This window comes from Danio rerio, chromosome 23, assembly GCF_052040795.2.
Source record: "Danio rerio strain M-AB ecotype USA chromosome 23, GRCz13ab, whole genome shotgun sequence".
Lineage (NCBI taxonomy): Eukaryota > Metazoa > Chordata > Actinopteri > Cypriniformes > Danionidae > Danio > Danio rerio.
Window position 1 is genome coordinate 26,625,651 of NC_141043.1, and position 23,121 is coordinate 26,648,771.

The 23,121-nt window shown below is 35.4% G+C and overlaps 1 protein-coding gene across 26 annotated transcripts in view; it reads left to right on the top strand.

The window, feature by feature from the left end:
- agrn (agrin) overlaps window positions 1-23,121 on the top strand; it is a 467,750-nt gene that overhangs the window by 132,647 nt on the left and 311,982 nt on the right. For 17 of the 26 annotated variants that reach the window (XM_087305953.1, XM_087305961.1, XM_087305955.1 and 14 more), the window contains exon 3: window positions 22,938-22,958. In XM_087305953.1, the coding sequence (XP_087162079.1) occupies window positions 22,938-22,958 (21 nt within the window). 26 annotated transcript variants of the gene reach the window in all.

Consider the following 23,121-nt stretch of genomic DNA (forward strand, 5'->3'; position numbering starts at 1 on the left):
GTAAAAACAGTAATTACAGTATTTTTTTTATTATCAATTGAATTACTCATTAAATCATGTTGTAATAGTGCCTACCCCTACCCAACCTTATACCCATTCATCACAGTAACATAAAAATGTAACTATTGCTGTATAGTGTCACAAAAAAATTGCTTTATTGATGTGCATATCCACAGCTGTATCCCTTCTAGACTTCTAGACCCTGAACCTGCAGGTAGGTCTCCAGGAACAGGGTTGAGGACCTCTGCTCTATAGTCCTACTTCTCTAGTTTCTTCAATGCAGGATTTGGATTTGGCAGAGAAGCCCACCCAACAGACCCCAGGCGTTATATTCTTTTTTCTTCCTCAGAGCTACCTCAAATACCTGCAGCTAGAAAGGAAATCCAGTTACAATAGAGCTGTAGTTTTACAATTCCCCATACAGTATTAACGTACATCCTATCATTATCTTTAACCTAAGAAATGTGCAACAAATCAATCCCAAAATGTATCCATGATTAAATTAAAACAACCAAAAAAAAAAAGCATGTCGGAACCATTAAGTCAAATTTTGGACGGTTATAGTGCTAGATCTTAAACCTAACCCTGATCAAACAAACCTTCCTATGGTTGAGCTGAACTCTGGTTGTTGATAGAAGGTATACAGATGCGGACGGAAATTAATGAGAATTATTTTTATTATTTATTGAATTTCCCAATAATTGTGTTTTATTGCCGTCTACCCCCACCTCAACCCTGAACCCAACCCTCACAGTAATGTAAAAACAGTAATTATATTGAGTATTATTCATAGTATTTATTAAATTACTCATTAAATCACATTGCATTAATGCCTACCCCTACCCAGTCCTATACCCATTCATCACAGTAACAAAAACAAGGCAGGATGTGGCAGGAAAGCCTACCCAACAGACAGCAGGCGTTAAATTTATATTTGTTCCTCAGAGCTTCTTAAAGCTGTAAATTGAAAGATTTCCCATATACTATTACTGTATGTCATCTCATCACCTTTTACTTTAACAAATCTGCATCAAGTTGAATTGATCCCACGATTAAATAATGAAAAACAGCAAATTTTAGATGCTATGGTGGTAAAAATAGAAATTTTAACTTTGAAATTTACACTCTGCCTTTTTAAAGCCATAGTAACATTGTTGTTGTAAGGTAAGGTATGCATAAAGTTTGTATGATGCAACATTTATCATAAACAGAGTATAGACTTTTAATTGTGCATATCATTTACGTTCAGAATGTACATGGTTTTTTGCTATAGCTACTTATTTCACAAAAACACAAACAGGATTACTCCAGTGATGTTTCTGTGGATTACAAGATATTGTGCAATTTTAAATTGTGAAAAAAAACGTTTGTCTTTTGCCTTCCTGTTGATCCTAATGAAGATTGAGTGATTTGTATGTGAATTTTATTGCTCTTCCACCTTATAAAGTTGTACTCTGTTTCAGTGTGCAGGCCCTTTCCTTTTTTTCTGTCTTGCACCTGTGCCCTATTTGGGTTTGTGGGTATATTCACAGTTATTGATTTTTATTTAGAATTTTTAGCATTATAAGTGGACCTCAGAGAATATAAAATAATAAAAAAGCAGTTCATGATGGCTTTGAAAATAGCTGAAACTCTAGTTCAAAAGCACACTAAGACGTTTTTATTATCCAACTTTACAAGAGAAGAAAATGTGCAAGTTGAAAATAAAATAGGCTTGTGCTCTTTGTGGGAATAGAGATGAATTCTTAGAATTAAGGTGTCATCATGAGGGATGGTTGTGTTCAGATGTTTAATGAGTGGTTTTTGCTATTCAGATGCTTTAGAAGAGGGGTTCCCAAACTTTTCAGCCTGAGACCCAGAAAATAACAATACCAGTGACTCACGACCCCCAATATCCTCTGAGGTGATTTTAAATATATAAACCTTGCCAATAGGCCCAAGTCTATTCATCATTTAATTTTGAAGAACGCCACTCGGAGGCCATCCTCCATGTTCAGTTGGGACTTGTATTTATTTTTAATGTACGTGAGTGCCGTAAAGGTGTCGGAAAATTTAATCTAGTGCAAAATAATCAGTCTGCTGTGTCTTTAATATAAAGTAATTAGCAGGGGTCACAAAACATGAAAGGCTGATTGCTTTTTATTTGCACGTTGTTCTTTTAATATATCTATTAACTACGATTTTGTTCTTCAGTAGGTTATGCATAAAATTTGGTATGTCTAATAGTTTATTGAAGTGATTTTGAATTTTTGGAAATCCCCAAGCGACCCCTTGGGAAGCACTGCTTTAGAAGATACCTTTTTTCTGCTCTTACCTGATACACTGAACTGCAGAACTTTTAAAATACTTATTATCTTGCAGATGTGCAATTTGTTTGTGTCCACAGTGCTTCATTTCCATAAATGGAAGTGCGTTTGTGCTGGAGGACTGAAACATTTCTCAGCGGTGACTGCAAGGGAGGAGTTAGTGTTCACTTAGCATTCACTTAGAAAACAAATGAAGACAATGAATTGGATCGGCTAGCCTCTCACGGGTACATTTGATTACTCCTAAGATTCTTAATGTTCTGCCCTCTGAACTGGTTTACAGATGAACAAAACAAATCTTTTATTGTCAAGGAACAGATTCCCTTGAATGGTCAGATGAGCCTAAGGCCTCAAATGGGCCAAAATCACTTTTCCGTTGTCTCAGGCTTAATGCTTCACTGCCGCAGTTATTACAAAACGCAGAACTCTAAACTTAATGAACTGCAGATATCTTTCGCTTCTGAATCATGGTCATCCTGTTGTTTCATGAAGGGTGAAAGTTTCCATCACTTCCAACGCTATTGTTGGAATCTCAGCTTGATGTCCTCATTATTAGCATGCAAAGACTGAAAATAAAACACACACACACACACACATCCGTGAATCATCTGACTCATATTAAAGAAATAGAAGTTTAGCATGGTGCTGATTTCACTGAGATAATGATACAAGACTGTGCAGCATCTGTTTTCTGCTCCGGCGAACATGCTAATTGCTTGGTTCTGTGTTGAAATTTATTTTGGAAACTTTTCAGAAGTTGATATGATTAACATTGGAGAGGGACATATCTGTTTGCATGACCTTTTATATTGAAATTCAATCGTCTCTACTCCTGGTTTTGTATTATTCCTTGCATTATTAATAGCATAAGTGATTTAGTCATTTGAAAGAAACACTCTGCTAAGTCAGCAACTCTTAAGACTGAAACAGCGCTGTTGAAATCTACACTGAGGTCAGTTTAGGAATGAAATGTATTGTTTGCTTTCTTATTACTAATTTGAACTTATTGTTTTTGTAAAAAAAAAAGTTACAGATGATTGATGCATTGACTGATTAATAATTTCCTCCAGGATTTTGCAAGGTCATGTTTTTAAATTTATTTTAATGCCTACAATGACTATGTATACATGGTCTGTGGTCCTTCACTGACTCTGTAGGTGCAGAGAGTGTCAAACAGCCGTGTGTGTATAGACTATCATGTCACAAAATGTGTTTACACAAAGCGTCTACATGTCTGTACTGTACTTCAATAATGTGACTAAAATCAGCATAATCCACATGTCTTAATTCCATTTCTGTTTAGTTTGATTATTACGTTAGACAGATTAAGTTCATCAAAAATCGATGTTTACATGGTAGAATCAGAGTATTGTCTTAATCACATTAAAATCTGCTCATTGGTGTCCATGTAAACATACTCAATGTTTTTGTGATGGCTTTTCCCAAATCTGTAAAACTGCACAAACCTCTTGTACATAAAGGTTAATTTTTAAGAACCATTTGACCTGCCAAAATCCTGGAGGAACTGATCAGTTGATTAGTTTTTTTTGTGCTATGACAGTATACAGTATTGTTTAGAATACCTTGGAACACCATATACTGTAATATTACTTAATTTAAGCAAGCAAACTTCTATAAACTTACATAATAAATGAAAAGTATAACTAGATTGATGGTTTTATTTGTTTCTTCTTCAGTGCACAGTAGGACTCAATGATATTGGAAAATCTGACACTGCAATGTTTTATTTTGCTGTGATATATATTTTGATATGAATATAATTTCACCAGGTGACTTGAATGGCTCTATTTAAAAATATTTCATTCATTTAGATCGACTGTGATGATGACTAACATAATTCAAGTATAGAATTAAACCATCAAATATAAAATAAAATGGTCATTATTGTTTAAATAATAAACAAATGTAAGATCATTATCTTTTAATCACTAATATATAATCTAATCATGTGATGTGACGATATCAGTTAGGCACATTGTGATATTTTTGCTCAAATTATATATTGTTCAGCCTTAGTATAATTTTATTGTTTAAGATTCCTTACCAAACCATACCTTAATACCATAAGAGAAGTAATACCATTAATATTGTAAATATTTTTCAAAAATGTCATTTTTGGGTGAAGTATCTCAAACATTTTAATTAGACAAACTCTTATTGTTTATACACCTTACACAGAATACACTACCTGACAAAAGTCTTGTGTTGTCCATCCAAGTTTTAGGAACAACAAATTGACTCATAGTTAACTATTTAGAATCAGAAGTGGCTTAAATGAAAATGACTCTAGATTACGCTTATTTTACCAATATAAAATATGACCATGCATTGATTTTTTAATATTTAATTAGGACAGTAAGGTCTGACTTTGCTTAGACTAAAGTCTTGTCACTTAACAGAAATAATGTACAGTATAGAATATAAAGTTATGGTGCAGTGAAAAAAGAATTAATATTGTGTTTGACTATGAGCTTGGATGACTGCATCTATACATCTTTGCAATAACTTAAATTATTTATTATGTCATCTGGAATGGCAAAGAAAGTGTTCTTGCAGTGTTCTTGAGTTAATCAAGACTCTTTGGATTTATCTTCAATGCCTCCTTCTTCATCTAACACCAGACATGCTCAATAATATTCATTTCTGGTGACTGGGCTGGCCAATCCTGGAGCAACATGACCTTCTTTGCTTTCAGGAACTTTGATGTAAAATCTGAAATATGAGTAGAAGCACTATCCTGCTGAAGAACTTCTGTGGGAATCTTGGATCCATACAGGTTCCAAATGGTCTTCTGCAGTATTTGTGATGATTGGGATGAAGTTCAACATATGATTCTACTTTCTGTCACTTTTTCAAATCATCAAATAGAAGTCAAGTTATTATTTGTTGCTCTTACAACTGGGATTGACAACAAGACTTTTGTCAGGTAGTGTATTAAAATCTATATAAATACATTTGAACCACTTAATTTAACAATGTGAAGACAAAACAAAACAATTCTTATTAAGACGATCACCAATTGCAGTCCACTTGACATTGGAACATTGATGCAAAGCATTACAAAGTCCTTTCTAAAGAAAGTTTTGACAGTCACTTTTATATTCCAGCAAAAATGTCCTGCCTATAATTCTTTAGACATTAAGGGCTCTATTTTGACGGTCCATGCGCAGAGCGCAAAACGCAGGGCGCAAACGCTTTCAGGGCGTGTTAGGACGCGTTTTTGCTAATTTAAGGACGGGAAATCTGCCTTGCGCCACGGCGCATGTTCTAAAAGGGTTGAGTTTATTTTCTTAATGAGTTATAGGTGTGTTTTGAGAATAAACCAATTAGAATCTCATCTCCCATTCCCTTTAAGAGTTACCTGCGTCGCGCCAAGAGTGCATTCGCTATTTACAGGACGCAAAGTAAGTCTAAGTGGAAAAAATGAGCATTTCACAAGCAAACAGTAAACAGTTAACAGTTTTTTTTTTTAACAGAAAACTGTTAAACAGAGCATCTACTGTGTGAGAATGAGAGATAATGGATCACTTTCACTTTCGCTCTTGGATAGGGAAACCTTTACGCACAGACATCAATTAGTCTATAAATAAATACTTTTGTTTGTTAGGCGCAAATATTCGTTTCAAAACTATTTCTAAATTCAGTTCTAATTTCCAGCAAACGAATAAATGAATAATAATAGCAAAATGTGCTCAAAAACCTGAGTTATATCCTAAAACACATGCTGTGCCCCATATGGTCTAAAACCTGACAGGTGGGCAAATCTAAGCTTCTTTTTAATAAAACAAATATAAATATGGATATAATAAATAATACAGCTAATAATAATAACATTATACAAAAGCAAATTGTTATGAATGAACTGAAAAAGCCTCTCGAAATAATATGTTTTGTAATATTTTAATCCTTTATATTTATATTCTATATCTATTCTTATTATATACTATATATATCCTTAATATTTACATTTTTTCATATGTAAAGATATTTGCCTATTGCTCTCTTGTGCGTATTAAGCAGTGCGTAAGCGAGGCGCAACTCTGCGCCGGAGTTTAGACCGGGTTAGTTTTGGTCCAATGAAAAATCTATTATAGATTCTCAAAATATCAACGCACCAGCGGTCCGCCTCAGAACGCCTTCCTTTTTTGACCAGAACGCCTATGGGCGCAAAAATGAGCGCTAATGCATTTGCTATTTAAACAGCGTAGCGCAACGCCTCAAAACGACTCTTGTGCCAAGCTGAAACTACCAAAAGACTACTGCGCCATGCCTTGCGCCACACTGCGCCGGGTGTATGATAGGGCCCAATATGTACTGTTGTCACCAATATTCAATTGAATTGACATCTGTGCGATTACCTATTTAGTGGAGCTCAGTTCTACAGTCATTACTCTGACTTTCAGTCCACTCTCTCAATCTTGTCATTTATCACAACGTTCAGTCCTTTGGTACTCCTGCATTACTGTCTAATGCTGTCATTTATACTGCACTTAGCCTCTCAGTGGGCATTTGATTCTCTCGCTGATCTTTCTTTTTTGAAACGACACTTTTCTGCCCTCTAAAAGCCCTGTAAAACTGTCACTGCTTTCAGACACCTTAATCAGAGCCCAATAGACAAACTCAGACCGAAAAAGCAACAGTAAGCACAGTTGTATGCAGCACAGGTGCCAAAATGACTATAGATTTAGCATTCCGCCTCTGTTATCCGCTTTTTTTTTAAAAACTTCTAAGCAGTAATGTTGACCTCAGAGAAAGAGCAGTTCATCTTGGGCAGATTTCCATGAGTCACCGCTTTCATTAGGTTAATGCGATGCTGAAAGTGCATTGCTTATAATGACCCTTTGATCTGTCAGCAGCTTGAGGGTCTTAGTTTGGATTATATAAATAAAAAGGAGCAGATAAACTGAAGAAGGAGGAGATAGCAGAGTTTTCTGACGTCGCAGAAGCCTTAGAAAGAAAAAGGAAGGGTTGAGTTGTTGTTTTTTTTAGCTTGATTGGTTTTCTGTCTTCTGTCCAGTGACTGAAGCTGAAGCCTGTTTAATCTGCTCCCTTATTGCAAGTCAGAACACTTAGAGCGATTGGTTTTGAGGTGACCTCTAGCAGATGGGATGAGGGTCTTTGATGTATAATGATGTGGCGTCAGTACTGTAACACCTCTAGTGGTCATGTTGGGCCATGACATCAGTTGTGTAGGGTCCTATGAGCTTAAATACATTCCTCCCCAAAATATTATGTGCTTATACAAATATATTTTGAACAATTTTAAAAATGTATTAATTTTTGGTGGAACCTAAAGTATGTTTTACATTCATTTTACATTCATACAACACATTCGCTGTAAACACAATATTTAATGAATTGAATAGTATGACTTTTTATTTAGTTTAATGTATTTTTCAACCAAATAAGCATGTACTTGGTATAAAAAAATGTATATAAAAAATAAACATTAAAATGGGAGCTTTAAAAACTTTTGTATTATGTATAGTTTGCTTATTTGATCATATTGTTTATTCTACATACCAAGGCAATGCAATTTAATTTATATAGCACATTTTTTTACTCAATGGGAATTCAAAGTACTTGAAATAAACAGGAATAATAATAATAATAATAATAATAATAATAATTATATATATATATATATATATATATATATATATATATATATATATATATATATATATATATATATGTGTGTGTGTGTGTGTGTGTGTGTATATATATATATATATATATATATATATATATATATATATATATATATATATATATATATATATATATATAAACAGATTAAAATGTGCTAAAACAGGTCATAAAAGAATAAAAAAGAAAAGAAAGGCATAATGATGCAATCTGTCAGTTGTAGCACAGTGTTCATTCAGTAAAGGCACAACTAAACAGATGTGTTTTCAGTCTTGGTTTGAATGTGCCTAATGTTGGAGCACATCTGATCATTTCCCGAAACTGATTCCAGTAGCGAGGGGTGTAGTAGCTGAAGGCCGATTCACCCTGCTTTGACCCTTGGAATTTCTAGTTTATATGATCCTAAAGATCTGAGTGATCTATTAGGTTTGTATTCAGTGAGCATATCTGTAATGTATTAGATATAATGTACCATTACCAGTATGTACTCTATATAGCTTTATTTTTTTATGTTATCAAAGAAGTTGTTCATTTTATGTTTATACAAATTGTATCATGTACTATTTTCTTTCCACATTTCATTTGATGGACTTTATGGACACATTTATTTATGGACACGCTTTGTTAAATACATTATATATTTTTTTTATAAAGCAAAAATGATCCTCATCAGCTCTGGGGATGATTTTTATATGATATTTATCGCAATTCAGTTAATTGAAAGTTTTTTTTTTTATTTATTAATCTAAATTTGCACAAATCATAAGGCAGATGTTATGTGTTATCGGTTCCTGTCATATTAATTTTCATATGTACAGATTTTCCAATTAAATCTGTCTGTGTGATGGGTAAAGGTGGCTTCACCCCATTAAGCTGGAGGGCTTTTAACACTGTTTTCTTGGGCAGAAAACAAATAAGGTGCAGACTCCATTAATTTTTACTGAACTGCAAGACATCACAAAACAATAAAGACTGATTGCACCCTTTTCAAGGGTCTGCTTTATCTGTAAGCAGATGTGGGAGAGATGGCAGGACGAGACCTCGCTGCTAATCAGCTCTGATTAATAACAAGCCAGTTTAATCATCTGAGCCTGACCTTATACTAATGTATTTGTAGGATATTCTGGAAATTTTTTTGTTTGTTTATTTTTTATGGTGGCATGGTGGCGCAGTGGGTAGCAGTCAGTTGGCTTTTCTGTGTGGAGTTTGCATGTTCTCCCTGTGTTTATGTGCATTGCCTCTGGGTGCTTTGGTTTTCCCACAAGTCCAAAGACATACGCTATAGGTGAATTGTGTAAGCTAAATTGTTTATAATGTGTGTGTGTGTGTATGTCCTGGTCCTCTAGGTTGGGGATTGAGCGTTGGGCTAATGACCGACCTTGTAAAAATTAGATGTTACGAAACACCTAACCTGTAACATGGTGCAGCTAAAGATCAACTTACGATTTAAACGGCCCTGAGAGTATTTTTTATAATGAATATTAAATATTTTTGTCAACTTTGTTAACAATTTTGTCAATTTTGATGAGACTCTAATTATTTTTTTCTCTGAATTATTTTTTATATATGTATATGTTTCTTTTTATATATGTTATATATGTGGGCAGTGCAGTAGTGCATTAAGTAGTGATATCACCTCACAGCAAAAAGGTCGCTGGTTCGAGTCCTGACTTGGCCAGTTTACATGTTCTCCCCGTGTTCGCGTGGATTTTCTCTGGGTGCTCCATTTTTCCCCCCATCGTCCAAAGACGTGCCATAGGTTTTTGGGTATGCTAAAATGTGTGTGTATGGGTTTTTCCCAGTGATGGATTGCGGCTGGAAGGGCATCCACTGCGTAAAACATATGCTGAATGAGTTGGCGAACATTCCACTGTGGCGACCCCAGAATAATAAAGGGACTAAGCCTACAAGAAAATGAATGAATGAATGAATACATGAAATCAGGGATGTGATATTAAAATATTTAATGTCTGCATTTCATCCTTATTTAATTTTAAAATAAGAATCTTAACATTTTTATTTCTTCTGTATTTACAAGACCTAACCAGCACATAAAAACTTCATTAAAATCATCGCAAAATTAACAGTGTTACATTAACATGCATAATCCTTTCACACAGATCAAACGCATTGTTGAGTCACCTATCCCTAATGTTAATTACTTTTTCCAGCAGAGAAAGTTTTATTGTGCTAGAAGTAGCTTAACACTTCTTCTTATGTGCTGTAAGAACTACTTTGGCATCCTTAAAGCCCAGTCTAGTTTCGAACCCTAGTTTATTCAGTCAGTTTCCTGTGTGGGTGCAATCACGTATTGCCCTGGATGCTGCTGACTCATGCTAATGCTAGGTCGTACCCCACGGCTGCTAGGACTCCTGAGCAGAGCTGACAAATTTATGTGCCATTTGATTGGGAAGATTAAAAGCAGTTTGCTGTAATAGCAGGGGTTTTAGTGCCATTAAATGAGTCTCTTTGGTTGGAGGCATGAAGCTGCTCTCTCACAAGTGGATTCACCCTCGTTAGTGCAACGCGTGAAAAATGATTAGCGTAATAAAATCCTGGCAGCAGGCGGGGGAGAGGGAGGAGCAGGCAAACTGGCAAAGAGATAACAGGTGAATGAAGAATAAAATAAAAAAAAACTTAATTACATTAATTACATTAAGATTTGCAAAAAAATAAAAAAAATAAACAGGGTTCACGGAAAACCTGAAAAAGTCATGGACTAGGCCTTTTCTAGGCCTGGAAAAGTTTTGGAAGAACAGAGTCTCTGATTTATCAGAGGTCGCCACAGCGGAATGAACCGCCAACTTATCCAGCATATGTTTTACGCAGCAGATGCCCTTCCAGCTCACTGGGAAACCTCCATACACTCTTATTCAGACACACACTCATATACTACAGCCAATATAGTTTATTCAATTTACCTATAGAGGAAATCCAAGCGAACACAAGGAAACTCCACACAGAAATGCTAACTGGTCCAGCCAGGACTCGGACCAATGACCTTCTTGCTGTAAGTTGATAGTGCTAACCCCTGAGCCTCCGTGCCGCCCTAACAAATATCTATAAACTTACAGTAAATATAGGTTAGTTGTCTTTACTTCTATTCAGTCCTTGACCAAAAACCTGCTCTCACATTATCAGTGCCGTGTAAGCATTATCTAAATACATTTTACATATAAAAATAAATATAAACTAAATAGATTGTTACGTGTTTTGTGCTATGCTATAATAAATTTGAATGTGCATTGTTTTTTCTTATTATGTACAGTTGAGGTCTGAATTTTTAACCCAATTTCTGTTTAACGTAGAGAAGTTTTTTTTAACACATTTCTAAACACAATAGTTTAAATAACTAATTTCTAATAACTGATTTCTTTTATCGTTGCCATGATGACAGTAAATAATGTTTGACTAGATATTTTTCAAGACACTTCTATACAGCTTAAAGTGACATTTAAAGGCTTAACTAGGTTCATTAGGTTAACTAGGCAGGTTAGGGTAATTAGGCAAGTTATTATATAACGATGGTTTGTTCTGTATCAGAAAAAAATATAACTTAAAGGGGCTAATAATTTTGACCTTAAAATGTTTTATTTATTTATTTATTATTTATTTTTTTTTTAAATGCTTTTATTCTAGCCCAAATAAAACAAACATGACTTTCTCTAGAAGAAAAAAATTATCAGACATATTGTGAAAATATTCTTGCTTTGTTAAACCATATGGAAATATTTAAAAAAGAGGCTAATAATTCTTCAACTGAATATATAAACATTAAATGAAACATAAGGTAATGAAAATGTACTTAAAATTACTGGAAAAGTCCTGGAAAAATCATGGAATTTTAGTAGTAAAAACATATATGAACCCTGAATAATTAAAAGTATAACATTTTCTTAAAGGTCGTGCTTAAATATGCGAATGAGGCATTGTTTATCAAATACGTGCAAATTAGCATACATTTATTGCACTAAAATTGAGCATTAAAATAGGAAATTTAAAGTCTGTTTTTTTTTTTTTTTAAATACAAAGAGTCATGGAGTTTTTACAGAGGAGATGTTTACATTCTATAATGAAGAAAACACTGTGAATCCTAGAAGAATCATGAGCCATATAAAATTAGGACATTTATGTATAAACAGTTGTTTTTGTAAAAGCTTCCAGAATAGAGATATAAATAAAGCTGAGAAGCTTTGTGAATTTAATTATTTCTGAGAAAGTTGAGAGAGTTTGATTCTTTTAATTATACAAATAAAAGCCAAAAAATATATATTTTATTAGGGTTTAGCTTAAACTATAAAATCTCATGCAGTAAGAGGGATATTAAGTTTGAATTGTTCAAGGTTAATTTTGCTAAATTGTAAATATTTTGTGGCATTACTTGGAATTATGTTTAATTCATGCCCTTGAAAACATTTTCTACAACTCAGTCAGTTAATACATGATGAGAGAATTTTTTTTTTTTTCTTTTACCCCTCGTCTTCAAATTGTTGGTGCATACTAGTGTGTAATGAAATCTGTGGGAGAGCTCGTCTTCCCAGAATGCTCTCTGCCCTTTAACCTTCACCTCGTATATGACACTGCTTCACTATTGTAGAACAACTCTTTCAAATTTTATGATGCTACACTTTAAAGACTCCCTAAAATGAAAAAAAGAAACAGAAAAAGAAAGAAAAACCTTGATGCAGAGGTTTTCACCCTGACATTTCTAGATTTTTTATGGCAGTAGATTAAACGTGAGAATTAAAGTTTTTTTGTGTTTTGTTTTGCAAAAATATTTGTAATTTTTACCTTTTTTATTTTAAACACATTCTAACGCAACATGAATACTTATACAACACATACAGTACGTGGATACTAATAATAGACTTTAGGTTTTATTTTTGTATATTTAATTTAATTTCATTTTCCTTCAGCTTAGTCCCTTTATTCAACATGGGTCGCCATAGCGGAATGAACCGCCAACTTATTCAGCACGTTTTACCGCTAAAACCCAGTACTGGGAAATATTTTTGTAAAAAAAAAAATTATGTTCACCCAACAACATTTTTTAAACAATCTATTCTCACACATCTGTAAAAATGACCAAAAATACTATATTAAATATGCCAGGTATTTGTTAAAACCGGCCGGGATTTGGGTCTGTCACCTTGCTGGTAAGCAATTTCTATAAGGAAATGATGACATGCCAATGACGGCTCTACATATATATGCATTATATTGGTTTATTTATTTTATGTTTTTATTATATCTGATATTTGTAATTCTTTAAATGATTTCAATATAGCTTGGGCTATTTTATCTAGATAGTTTTGAGAATACAAAAGTGGACACATACTTTGTAAAGTTTTATGTCTTTCTGTGGTGTTCATATTTAAATACAAATATGCATTCATTATCTCTAAAATAAATAAACAAAAAAAGAAACCCATCTGCTTGTAGCAGCGATGTAGCAGTGAATCGAGCGCTCTTTCGCCCGGTCTTTCACACACATATACAGTGCATGCATCTAAACATGCATGTTTCATGCACAAACACAACTTTCAAATGTGACAAAAAATCGAAAACTGAAAGTTACTGGCTGTTGTGTCTTTAATGTGTAAGGATTATTAAGCATTATTGAAACATCAAGGGCGCAGCAAAAAAAATTAACTTAATAAATTAAAACTACTTTATTATTTTATGCAACACGTTTAAATTTAAAAGGGAAACATAAGGGCGATCTTAAGCAAAAAAAAAAAAAAAAGACCGCTAGCCTATAAGTTGTTTCATGGAATATCTTATACTGACCAGTAGCTATGTTTTTTCTTTCCTTAATATTTATTTATTACGACCTTAGTTGGCTAACAATGGTTTTAGGAAACGCTAACCTAAGTGAATTGTTTGATTTGGGGGGCGTTCACTTGCACTGGCCGGACAAATGGAAAATCGGTTGTTCTTTGCGCCACCTGGTTGATATTGTGTAAAGCACAAAAAGTTATTTTTTTAATGAAAAGGCAGCCTTTGCTGCTCCAGCATAGCGCATGGCTGCGCATGACAAATTGCAGCACTACACGTGAAGAAACGTGCACTCTCAGTGGCCACATCTGCATGTAATGTATAATTTGTCATGTGTATGTCTTTCCACTATTGGTTTTATTGTGAAGTAAATTTAAAGTGTTAGCAAACTCTTGAGCAACAACAACACTACCACATACTCAGCTACTTGCCTTTAATCTCCCTAAACACATACCATAGACACAGATGATGTCATCTTTTTCAAAGACGCTTTGCTGTTTACAAAGACACAACAATGGCGGCATTTTCAAAAACTTCTGCTCTATAACCCATTTTAAGATAAATTCATTTTCAGTCCCTAAAATGCTGCTGTCATGTAAACAAACAGACTAAACATATAAAAGGTTTCTCATTATTGACTGAAAACGTCAATTAAATGGTCTCTTAGTGCACTCTCAGGACTTGGTTGCACCAGGAAGGGCATCCGTTAGTAAACCAAAAACCATACAGTATTCCAGAATAATTGGTAGTTCGTTTCACAGTTTGACCCCTGATAAAGAAGGGAACAAGGCAAAGGAAAGAAATTGAGAGAGTGAGAATTTTGTAGAACTCCAATCAGCAGACTCCAGTTTTAAAACCCTTGTCAAAATTCCTACAATGTCTCACAGTTTTGAAGAAATAAAGGAGTGAAAGAGGAGGATCCTGAGAAACGTGTAAGTTGTCTGTCTAAACTGACATTCCCACTGACAGTAAAGAGAACAGACAGTCTCTTCGGGTTGTCTGTGTGTGGTACAGTATATCCATCATCACTCATAGCAGGACAGGCAGTAGGAATCCAGCTCATAAAGCTGCCGATAACCCGCTGTCTCTCTGCTTTCAGGCATGAAGTGCTACGATGTGGGTTTAAACCGGAGGGCTTTCAGAAGTTAACTCAAAATAAAACTCAAGATAAAAAACGTTCCTCTCTTTAGTTGCTTTTAAAGAGCAGAGTGTCTCGAGTCGATTTATAGCTTGGAGTAAATCGAATTTGTGTTGTAGCTTCATCAAATTGATCACTTAAATTTGTATGCTGTGAGCGGGCAACTTGTCATAAAGTTATAATTTGTGCTCAAAGGCGCAGATTTATGAGTGTTTAAAGCCTCTTTCTTATTTAAACTGATTAAAGGCCAACATTTTCTTGTTGTGGCACCTTGTGGAGGCTCGTGATGGAGTATTTAACTTGACCACTCACACTAAATGGAACAAGACAGTCATAAAATGATTGGGAATTAAGAGCTCTATAGCGTGAAATTGCACTTTTGTGAAAGTATGTGCTTTGAATGAAACAGATCCTTCTGCATTTCCATTTACGTCATATAGCTCTTGTAGACTGTGAATGCAAATTAAGATGTACCTCAGTAACGACACACAGCTCTTGTGGAGATGTGGAGATAATATAAGCATGCACGTCACTACATGACTGAAGTCTTTAAAACTCTTTATGTTAATATTTTTAAAAGTCTGTTTGTGTTAATCCATGTACCATATACCTGTTTGTCCCTTTTGATTCATACATCAACCAGTTTAACCTGTATCCCCTTTGTCTGTCTGCTTTTCTGTATTTACATCTATCCATACATCTGTCTGATCTTTTGTTTGTATGCATTTCTTTCCATCCTTTTATCAATCCATCCATCCATGCATTTGTCTGTTTATTTCCGTTCCTTTATCCATCCATAAAATCTATATATCTGCCTTTTGGTATCTTTCCATTGCTTCATTCTTTAATCCATCCCCAAACATCTATTCAGCCATATGAATATTTCTCATCCACCTATTTTGTCTGTCAATCCATCCAGTTGTCTATATTTCTTCCACTCTTTCCATGCATCCACTTATCTGTTTTTCCACCACTGATCTGTCTGTCCGATACTCTTTCTGTCTGTTGTTCCATCCATCCATCCCTCCATCCATCCCTCCATCCATCCATCCATCCATCCATCCATCCATCCATCCATCCATCCATCCATCCATCCATCCATTTAATTATCCGTCTTTCCACCACTGACCTGTCTGTCCAATAATCTGTTTGACTGTTCCATCCATCCATCCATCCATCCATCCATCCATCCATCCATCCATCCATCCATCCACCCATCCATCTGTCTGTCAATCGATTCAGTTGTCTATCTCTGACTCTTTACATCCATCCACTTATCTGCTTTTCTACCATTAATCTGTATGTCCAATAACCTGTCTATCCATCCATCCATCCATCCATCCACCCATCCATCTGTCTGTCAATCGATTCAGTTATCTATCTCTGACTCTTTACATCCATCCACTTATCTGCTTTTCTACCATTGATCTGTATGTCCAATAATCTGTCTATTGTCCCATCCATCCATCCATCCATCCATCCATCCATCCATCCATCCATCCATCCATATTTGTGTGTGTGTGTGTGATCTATGTGTATTTGAAAAGGCTGTGGCTTGTTCTCGATGTACCCTTATTATGCCACCTGCCTTATATTCTCAAGGCCTATTTGAGTTTAAGAGGATTTAACAGGATTGTTTGGTCACGATTACACAATGGGAAAGATTTTTTTTGCCAAGTTTTCTCCCCTTGAACATAGTTGAATGGAGAAAAGCCAAGCCACATGACTTCATGGCTCCGCTTAACTCAGTTATGTGATGTCAAGCCAGAAAAAGAGCTGATTTACATAGAGACGAAAGTCTGAAAAGTCTTAAATTCAAAGGAAACCTAATGCAAAGTGCACTTAATGTTGAATAGTCCCACAAGTTCTCACAAATTCAAATGGGGTCTGTGACCTTTAGCTCTGGAGTTAAGTAGTGTCAAGGCTACTGCAGGCAGAAGAAGATCTGAAATGCATAGATAGAACAAGAAGCATTTGAAAGTTAGCAGTGTCGCAGAAAGGGTAATTGATCCACTGTCTGTATAAATTACAGAGAGTTGGCTTTTCTTGTGACAGCTAGAGCAAAAGCTAATGATGTTGCCTTTAGTTTTTTTTTCTGATGCAGAACTTTAAGGTCCTTCTTGAAAAGCATTAAAAGAGGACATTTGGGATATGTCAACCTGTCATATTTTGCTTTTAGGTTATTGATTGCTTTAAGTGCTGGAGTCAGAGTGGAGAAGATTCTGTAACTGTATTACATTTAGTTAGAAACTCTAAGATGTTGCAAACAATACTGTGAAGAATAAATATGGATAGTATGAATGAAATATGACTAGGCCTGGGTCGGTATAAGATTCTGACACAACCTTGGATAAAAATATCATGATTTCACAGTTTTACGGTATTGTGATTGATTACTGCTCTAAAACATATTCTTTTTAAATGTCTGGGTAAAAACAAAAAACCCTTTGTCTTCCCTTTTGAAGACAATATATTTTATTTTAAGAAGTTTTCAATATTTTTGGAACAGTAAACATATCAGGCTTAATAATTGTAATGCATAAAATAAAATAAAAAAAATAATAAAAAAACAACGTATATATACCTTTAGAAATGGTATAGCAGAAAGTTTTGGCATTCTTCCAAACCGTGGTCTACCTTAAAAACATCGTCCCATGCCTATAAATGACAAACGACATTTTCAGTGTTAATTCACAATATTCTACACTCACACAAAATTCTTTTTTGTTTGTTTGTTTGTTCTCAAAAAAACATAAAAAGAAATAGTGAGACATTTTTAGTAGTGAGAAAACATTCTCCTAGTCTAGAGATGCCCAAAGTAGAGCCCTCATGCCATGATTGGCCCATGGTAACCTTTGATTTGGCCCACCATATCATCTGAATAGAAGGGGAGAATGATGGGCAGGTGGTTGGGGCAAATGCCTTTGACAGAGATTGTTATTTCGAATTTAATGTAATGTTTTGTTTCTTTGTTTTATTGCTGGGCTACAAAAAAGCCACCTGAAATGAAATGATGCAATAAAATGTTGTAAATGAATCAGACTTTTAAAATGTAAATACTGTCACTTAACAGAGGACAACCCGCAAGTCATCTGTGCGCAAATCAAGGTGAAGGCAGGAACAACTCGACTAGTGTATTCATCATTGGATGGTGGTGCAATAGGTAGTGCTCTCTCGCCTCACATCAAGAAGTACACTGGTTCAAGCCTCAGCTGGGTCTGTTGGCATTTCTGTGTGGCGTTTGCGTGTTCTCCTCGTGTTCGCGTGGGTTTCCTCCAGGTGCTCTGGTTTTCCCCACAGTTCAAAGACATGCGGTACAGGTGAATTGGGTTGGCTTAATTGTCTGTAGTGTATGAGTGTGTATGAATGTTTCCCAGAGATGGGAATTTTCTGTTTGTTGTGCATTTTGGCACACTCACCAGCCTACTGTTCTATTAATTTGCACAAATTTTTGGTCTTGCTTTACTTTTTTGCCTACTACATAATAGTGGAGTCCCTTTATTTGTCAAAAAGATTCAGTCATTCTGGAGAGCATTTGATTGGACAAACACATGTAGTGCAGATCAATTCCCTTAATAACTGGGCTCTATAACTGTTTCAAGAAAGACTTTTGTCAACCTTTAGATGTACACTATTAAATTACTAGTATAGAAAGACGGTAAATCTTTTTTCAACCTTTAGATGTACACTATTAAATTGACGGCTGTAAATTTAGTAAAAACTGGACAGCATTTAGAAAACTTTGCTACTGTATTTACTGTTATTTCTTACTTGGAGTGTATAAAATAGATACACTTGATGTTTTCAGAGCATGTTTTTAGATTCCTCAGTCTTCTCTTCCTTCTCTCTCTCTTTCAATGTCCATGCACTTGTGTCCCTGGCGAACCTCAGTGTTTGGGGGCCTGTTTAGGGGAAACTGGAGTTGTACTGCTCCGCGGTGATACAAATGCCCCCCTGCAAGTTCAATAAGCTCTTTGTTTTCTGTATTAATGCTGCCGTGGAGTTCAAGTGCCCTCTGTACTGTGACTCCCAAACAACTTTTAGACTCTTTCACTTTTATTGTGACCTGCCAAACCCACTGGGGCTAGAATATTTGTCCCATACTAATTTTGATAAATGCGGGGTTTGTGTTCAAAGTGACACTTATGCAAAGTAGCCCAAAAATGCCGTACAGAATTTGCTTCTGTTAATTAATATTTTAAAGGGTGCTTTATATACAGTATATATATTTCTTTTACACATTCAGCTTCCTTTAGTGCAAGATTGGCAGTTTGTGCATGAAGTAGATCTGCAAAGTTGCTTTTCTGGGTTAGTAATTGTTTGCTAATGTATTTAATAACATGAATAAATAATGAACGATGCTTGTACACTACCTGACAAAAGTCTTGTCATCGATCCCAATTGACTTCTAGTTGATCATTTGAAGAAGTGGCAGAAAGTAGATCTTTTGAACTGCATCCCAATCATCACAAATACTGCAAACAACCTATTGGAACCTGCATTGAACCAAGATTTGTTTGTATTTGGCTGTTAACACAAAACAGAAGTAACAGTAGTTTACAGACAAATTCTAGAGACACAAAATACTTATCTTAAATCTTGAAAAAGGGGTCAAATAGGCACCCTGTAATACTCGGCACATTTACTTTTACTTTTTTTGCTTTAAACAAAATAGAGCATTTACAGCATGGTGTATTATAAATGATCCTTATAAGTATTTTCACTAATCCTGCACAATCTATCTGAAATCCGAGAACCGAGAAGAAGAAATGTCAAATGATGAACAATTCACTCTTCTGTGTGATGGGAAGCACCCCGCTGCGAACATATTGAGTGTTCATGTACTGTACTTGTGTAGATGCCAGATTACAGAACTTATTATATTCGACATGCTCATAAATGAGTCATTGTTTTCTTCTCCATCATTTCCTTTCAGCTTTATCTCCAGCTTAACACTGTCTGGAAGTCTGTTGAGTCATAAACAGGAAGAAACAAACAGTGATTTTTTTAAAAACCTTGGTCTATCTGATTCATATTTCAGATCGGCTACTGTTACAATCTCCAAAACGACCAAGTTACCATACATTGTCATGAAACTGGCCCTATTTTGTGCTTTATATTCAGTCTATTTGAAATGATCTCCCTTTAGGCGTTAGAATCAAATAAAGGACTTTTCCTCTTGTAGGGATGACAGATGATCCACAGATCTCTAGTGAGCTGACAAATGGAGTGATGGAGGAAGAGAGTTTTACCAGTTTTATCGAACCAAGACCTGTGACGAAATGGAGGTGTGACGGCAACTGTCACAGGTGTAGGTTTAAGTGAAGGTTTAGTGAACAGTTCAAGTCTTTGCTCCAGTAATAGCCTGTTATGGAGTGTCTGTCTGCTTCATTTAGCATAGGAAAATTCATTCTGTCTCAAGCACACACACACATGCTCATGCTTTATAAATGAGACCTGGTTTGCTGTCTGGATCAGTTACAAGCAATCTGCATCCGAGAGGAGGTTGATATGGTGACGGTGTGAGCGTTTGAAACATGTATATGCGCTTGTGTGTCGACCAGGTGCTTCACTCTCATAATGGATTGATATGGAGGTACTTGAAGCATGATGAATTTAGCTAGTCCTTTGTGTGGAAATACCAGCCGTGATTACCCTAAAACCAGCACCTTCTAAATGAGTAACACACTGTTCTAATGCATAAGTAATGAGTTTTTTTATGTTCAATTAAAAATGATTGTGCTGTATTCTCCTGTTATATATTCTGTCAAATTCATTCATTTTCTCTTTTGCTTAGTCCCTTATTAAATCTGGGGTTGCCACAGCGGAACGAACCGCCAACTTATCCAGCATACACTACTCGCAGCAGATGCCCATCTCTGGGAAACATCCATATACTCATTCACACTCATACACTATGGACAATTTAGCCTACCCAATTCACCTGTACCGCATGTCTTTGGACTGTGGGTGAAACCGGTGCACCCGGAGAAAAACCCACACCAACGCTGGGAGAACATGCAAACTTCAATCAGAAACGCCAACTGACACAGCCGAGTCTCGAACCAGCGACCTTCTTGCTCTGAGGCGACAGCACTACCTACTGCACCACTGCGTTGCCCATATTCTGTCACATTATTTTAAATATATATATAGGCCTATATAAATTTAATAAATTATGTATTTTTTCTTTTAGGCATTGACATTTTCCACGTTTTGCTTGAATGTTTATGTTGCTTTTTGTGGTTGCCATTTTGTATTTGTGTGTGTTCCTTATATTCTTAAACCAGGTTCAAGCAAGCTTCACAATATCAGTGGATTTTGACCAAAAATGCTGATTGTTTTCTGTCAGTATTGGGTTTGTAGTTTGGGTATGGAATTTACAATCTGTATTGACCTTATTCTAAAATGCTGAAGTGCGCCTGTTTTTGCGATTGTTTTAGAACTTCCGATTCAGTTGCCTATGGGAAAAATGACTAGGAATAATAAACGGTCAAACTACTTGCTCTACAAACAAATGTTTGCATTACCATACAGACCAAGTAGAATAATATAATAAGAAAATATCAGTTTGCAACATCAAGCAGCGTAACGAGTAGTTTTTAACATCTAAAAATGAAAGTGATTGAGACCGGAAGTCTTGAGCCAAAAAGATTCAAATGGCTGCGCCCGCTCGTCGGCAAAGAATAAGGTGAATAGTGTTAAAATCATTACATCGAGGACTGGAAAAAGTCTATCAAGGTCATAAATACATGTTCTATTAACTCAAGACACCAACTAAATCCTATATAAACTAGTACATCAGCTTTAGGGTTAAGCTTAACAAATTCTACCCCTCCATGTTGTCTAATTGTACCAAATTTAAATCTTCTTGGGACATCTTTTTTGAAAAAAAAAAAAAAAAACTATTTGAGTTTTGCAGCAACATTTATAGATTCTCCTCTAAGGCTTATTCTTGTGAATATGCTGCTGGTCCAGCAATCGCTGTTTTTGGTTGGTCTGACTCACTTCGTGGTTATTAAAGTTATTATATTAAAAAGGTGTCCAATATGGAAGGGTGATAGCTAAAAATATATTCTTTGTCTTTGGAAAAAGGCATCAAAACCACTTTTTCAATCCTGACTTTCAGAATTCTCTAGCACTTTACATTTAGAAAGACTTAGACGCAATCTGTCTGATAACAATGCATCGAAGCCATCTGGAAATCCTTTTTTAGCTATCTATCAAATGTCAAGCATAACAGATTAAAGGTATGACTTGTCGACACAATGCAGACATTTGGTCCTGAGTTTGAATTCTGGCTCGAGGACAATTCCCAACCCTACCCCCCTCTCTCTTTCCCACTTCACTTTCTGTCTCATTACTGGCAAAAAGGCCAAAAATAAATCTTTAAAGGTATGACCCTGTCATTGTTTGCAAGATCACAATATTGCCTGTCCCCACTGGCATAGGAATATAATGTTAACCTATATATAAAACTGTAGAATCTGATGTAACAAAGATTTTAAAATCTTTTTTTTTTCTGTCTGTTGTCATTTTTTTTTTCGGCTCGTCTTTTCTGTCTTTATAGTTGTTGTTGGTTTTTGTATTGCTATGTGTTGCTTTGAGGTCAAAATAAAAATCACTACATCTACTGTACAGGAAGTGTCCCAAAGATAGCTGTGCAAGCGTGTGTGTTTTTGTGTTTTTTTGTTTAGTTTTGCTTAATTCCTCTAATTTATGGCCTGTTTCAAGTGGTATGGTATGTTTCCACTGTCAAACGGTACCTTAAAGCAAATCGTATCGTACCACTTTTTGGGTACCCTTTCAGAAGGGTACCTAATATGTATGGGCTGTTTAAGATTCTGATGGTATGATAACCTTAAATAAAAATATCAAGGTTTCACGATATCACAGTATTGCAATTACTGCCTCTCTTGATTGTACATCCTGTCCCACTTCCATCTATCCATCCCACAATTCCTTAGTCTCTCTAATCAATGTTTGCTGCTTTGCCACTAACCAACATCTTTGTTCTCTTTCTCCCTTACTCTTGCCTCCTGAAGATCATAAAATGATCATTGCAGGTAAGCCAGCTTTTACTAACCTCTTGAATGCTTTAATCTCTGGCTCACTTCAATGTTTTACCCTCAAATCCTCTTTTTACTGCTCTCAATCTTATCTACAGCTCTATCCACTGCATTGCTTTATAAACGTCCTCCCTTAGCGAGCCGGCCAGATATGTTTTGA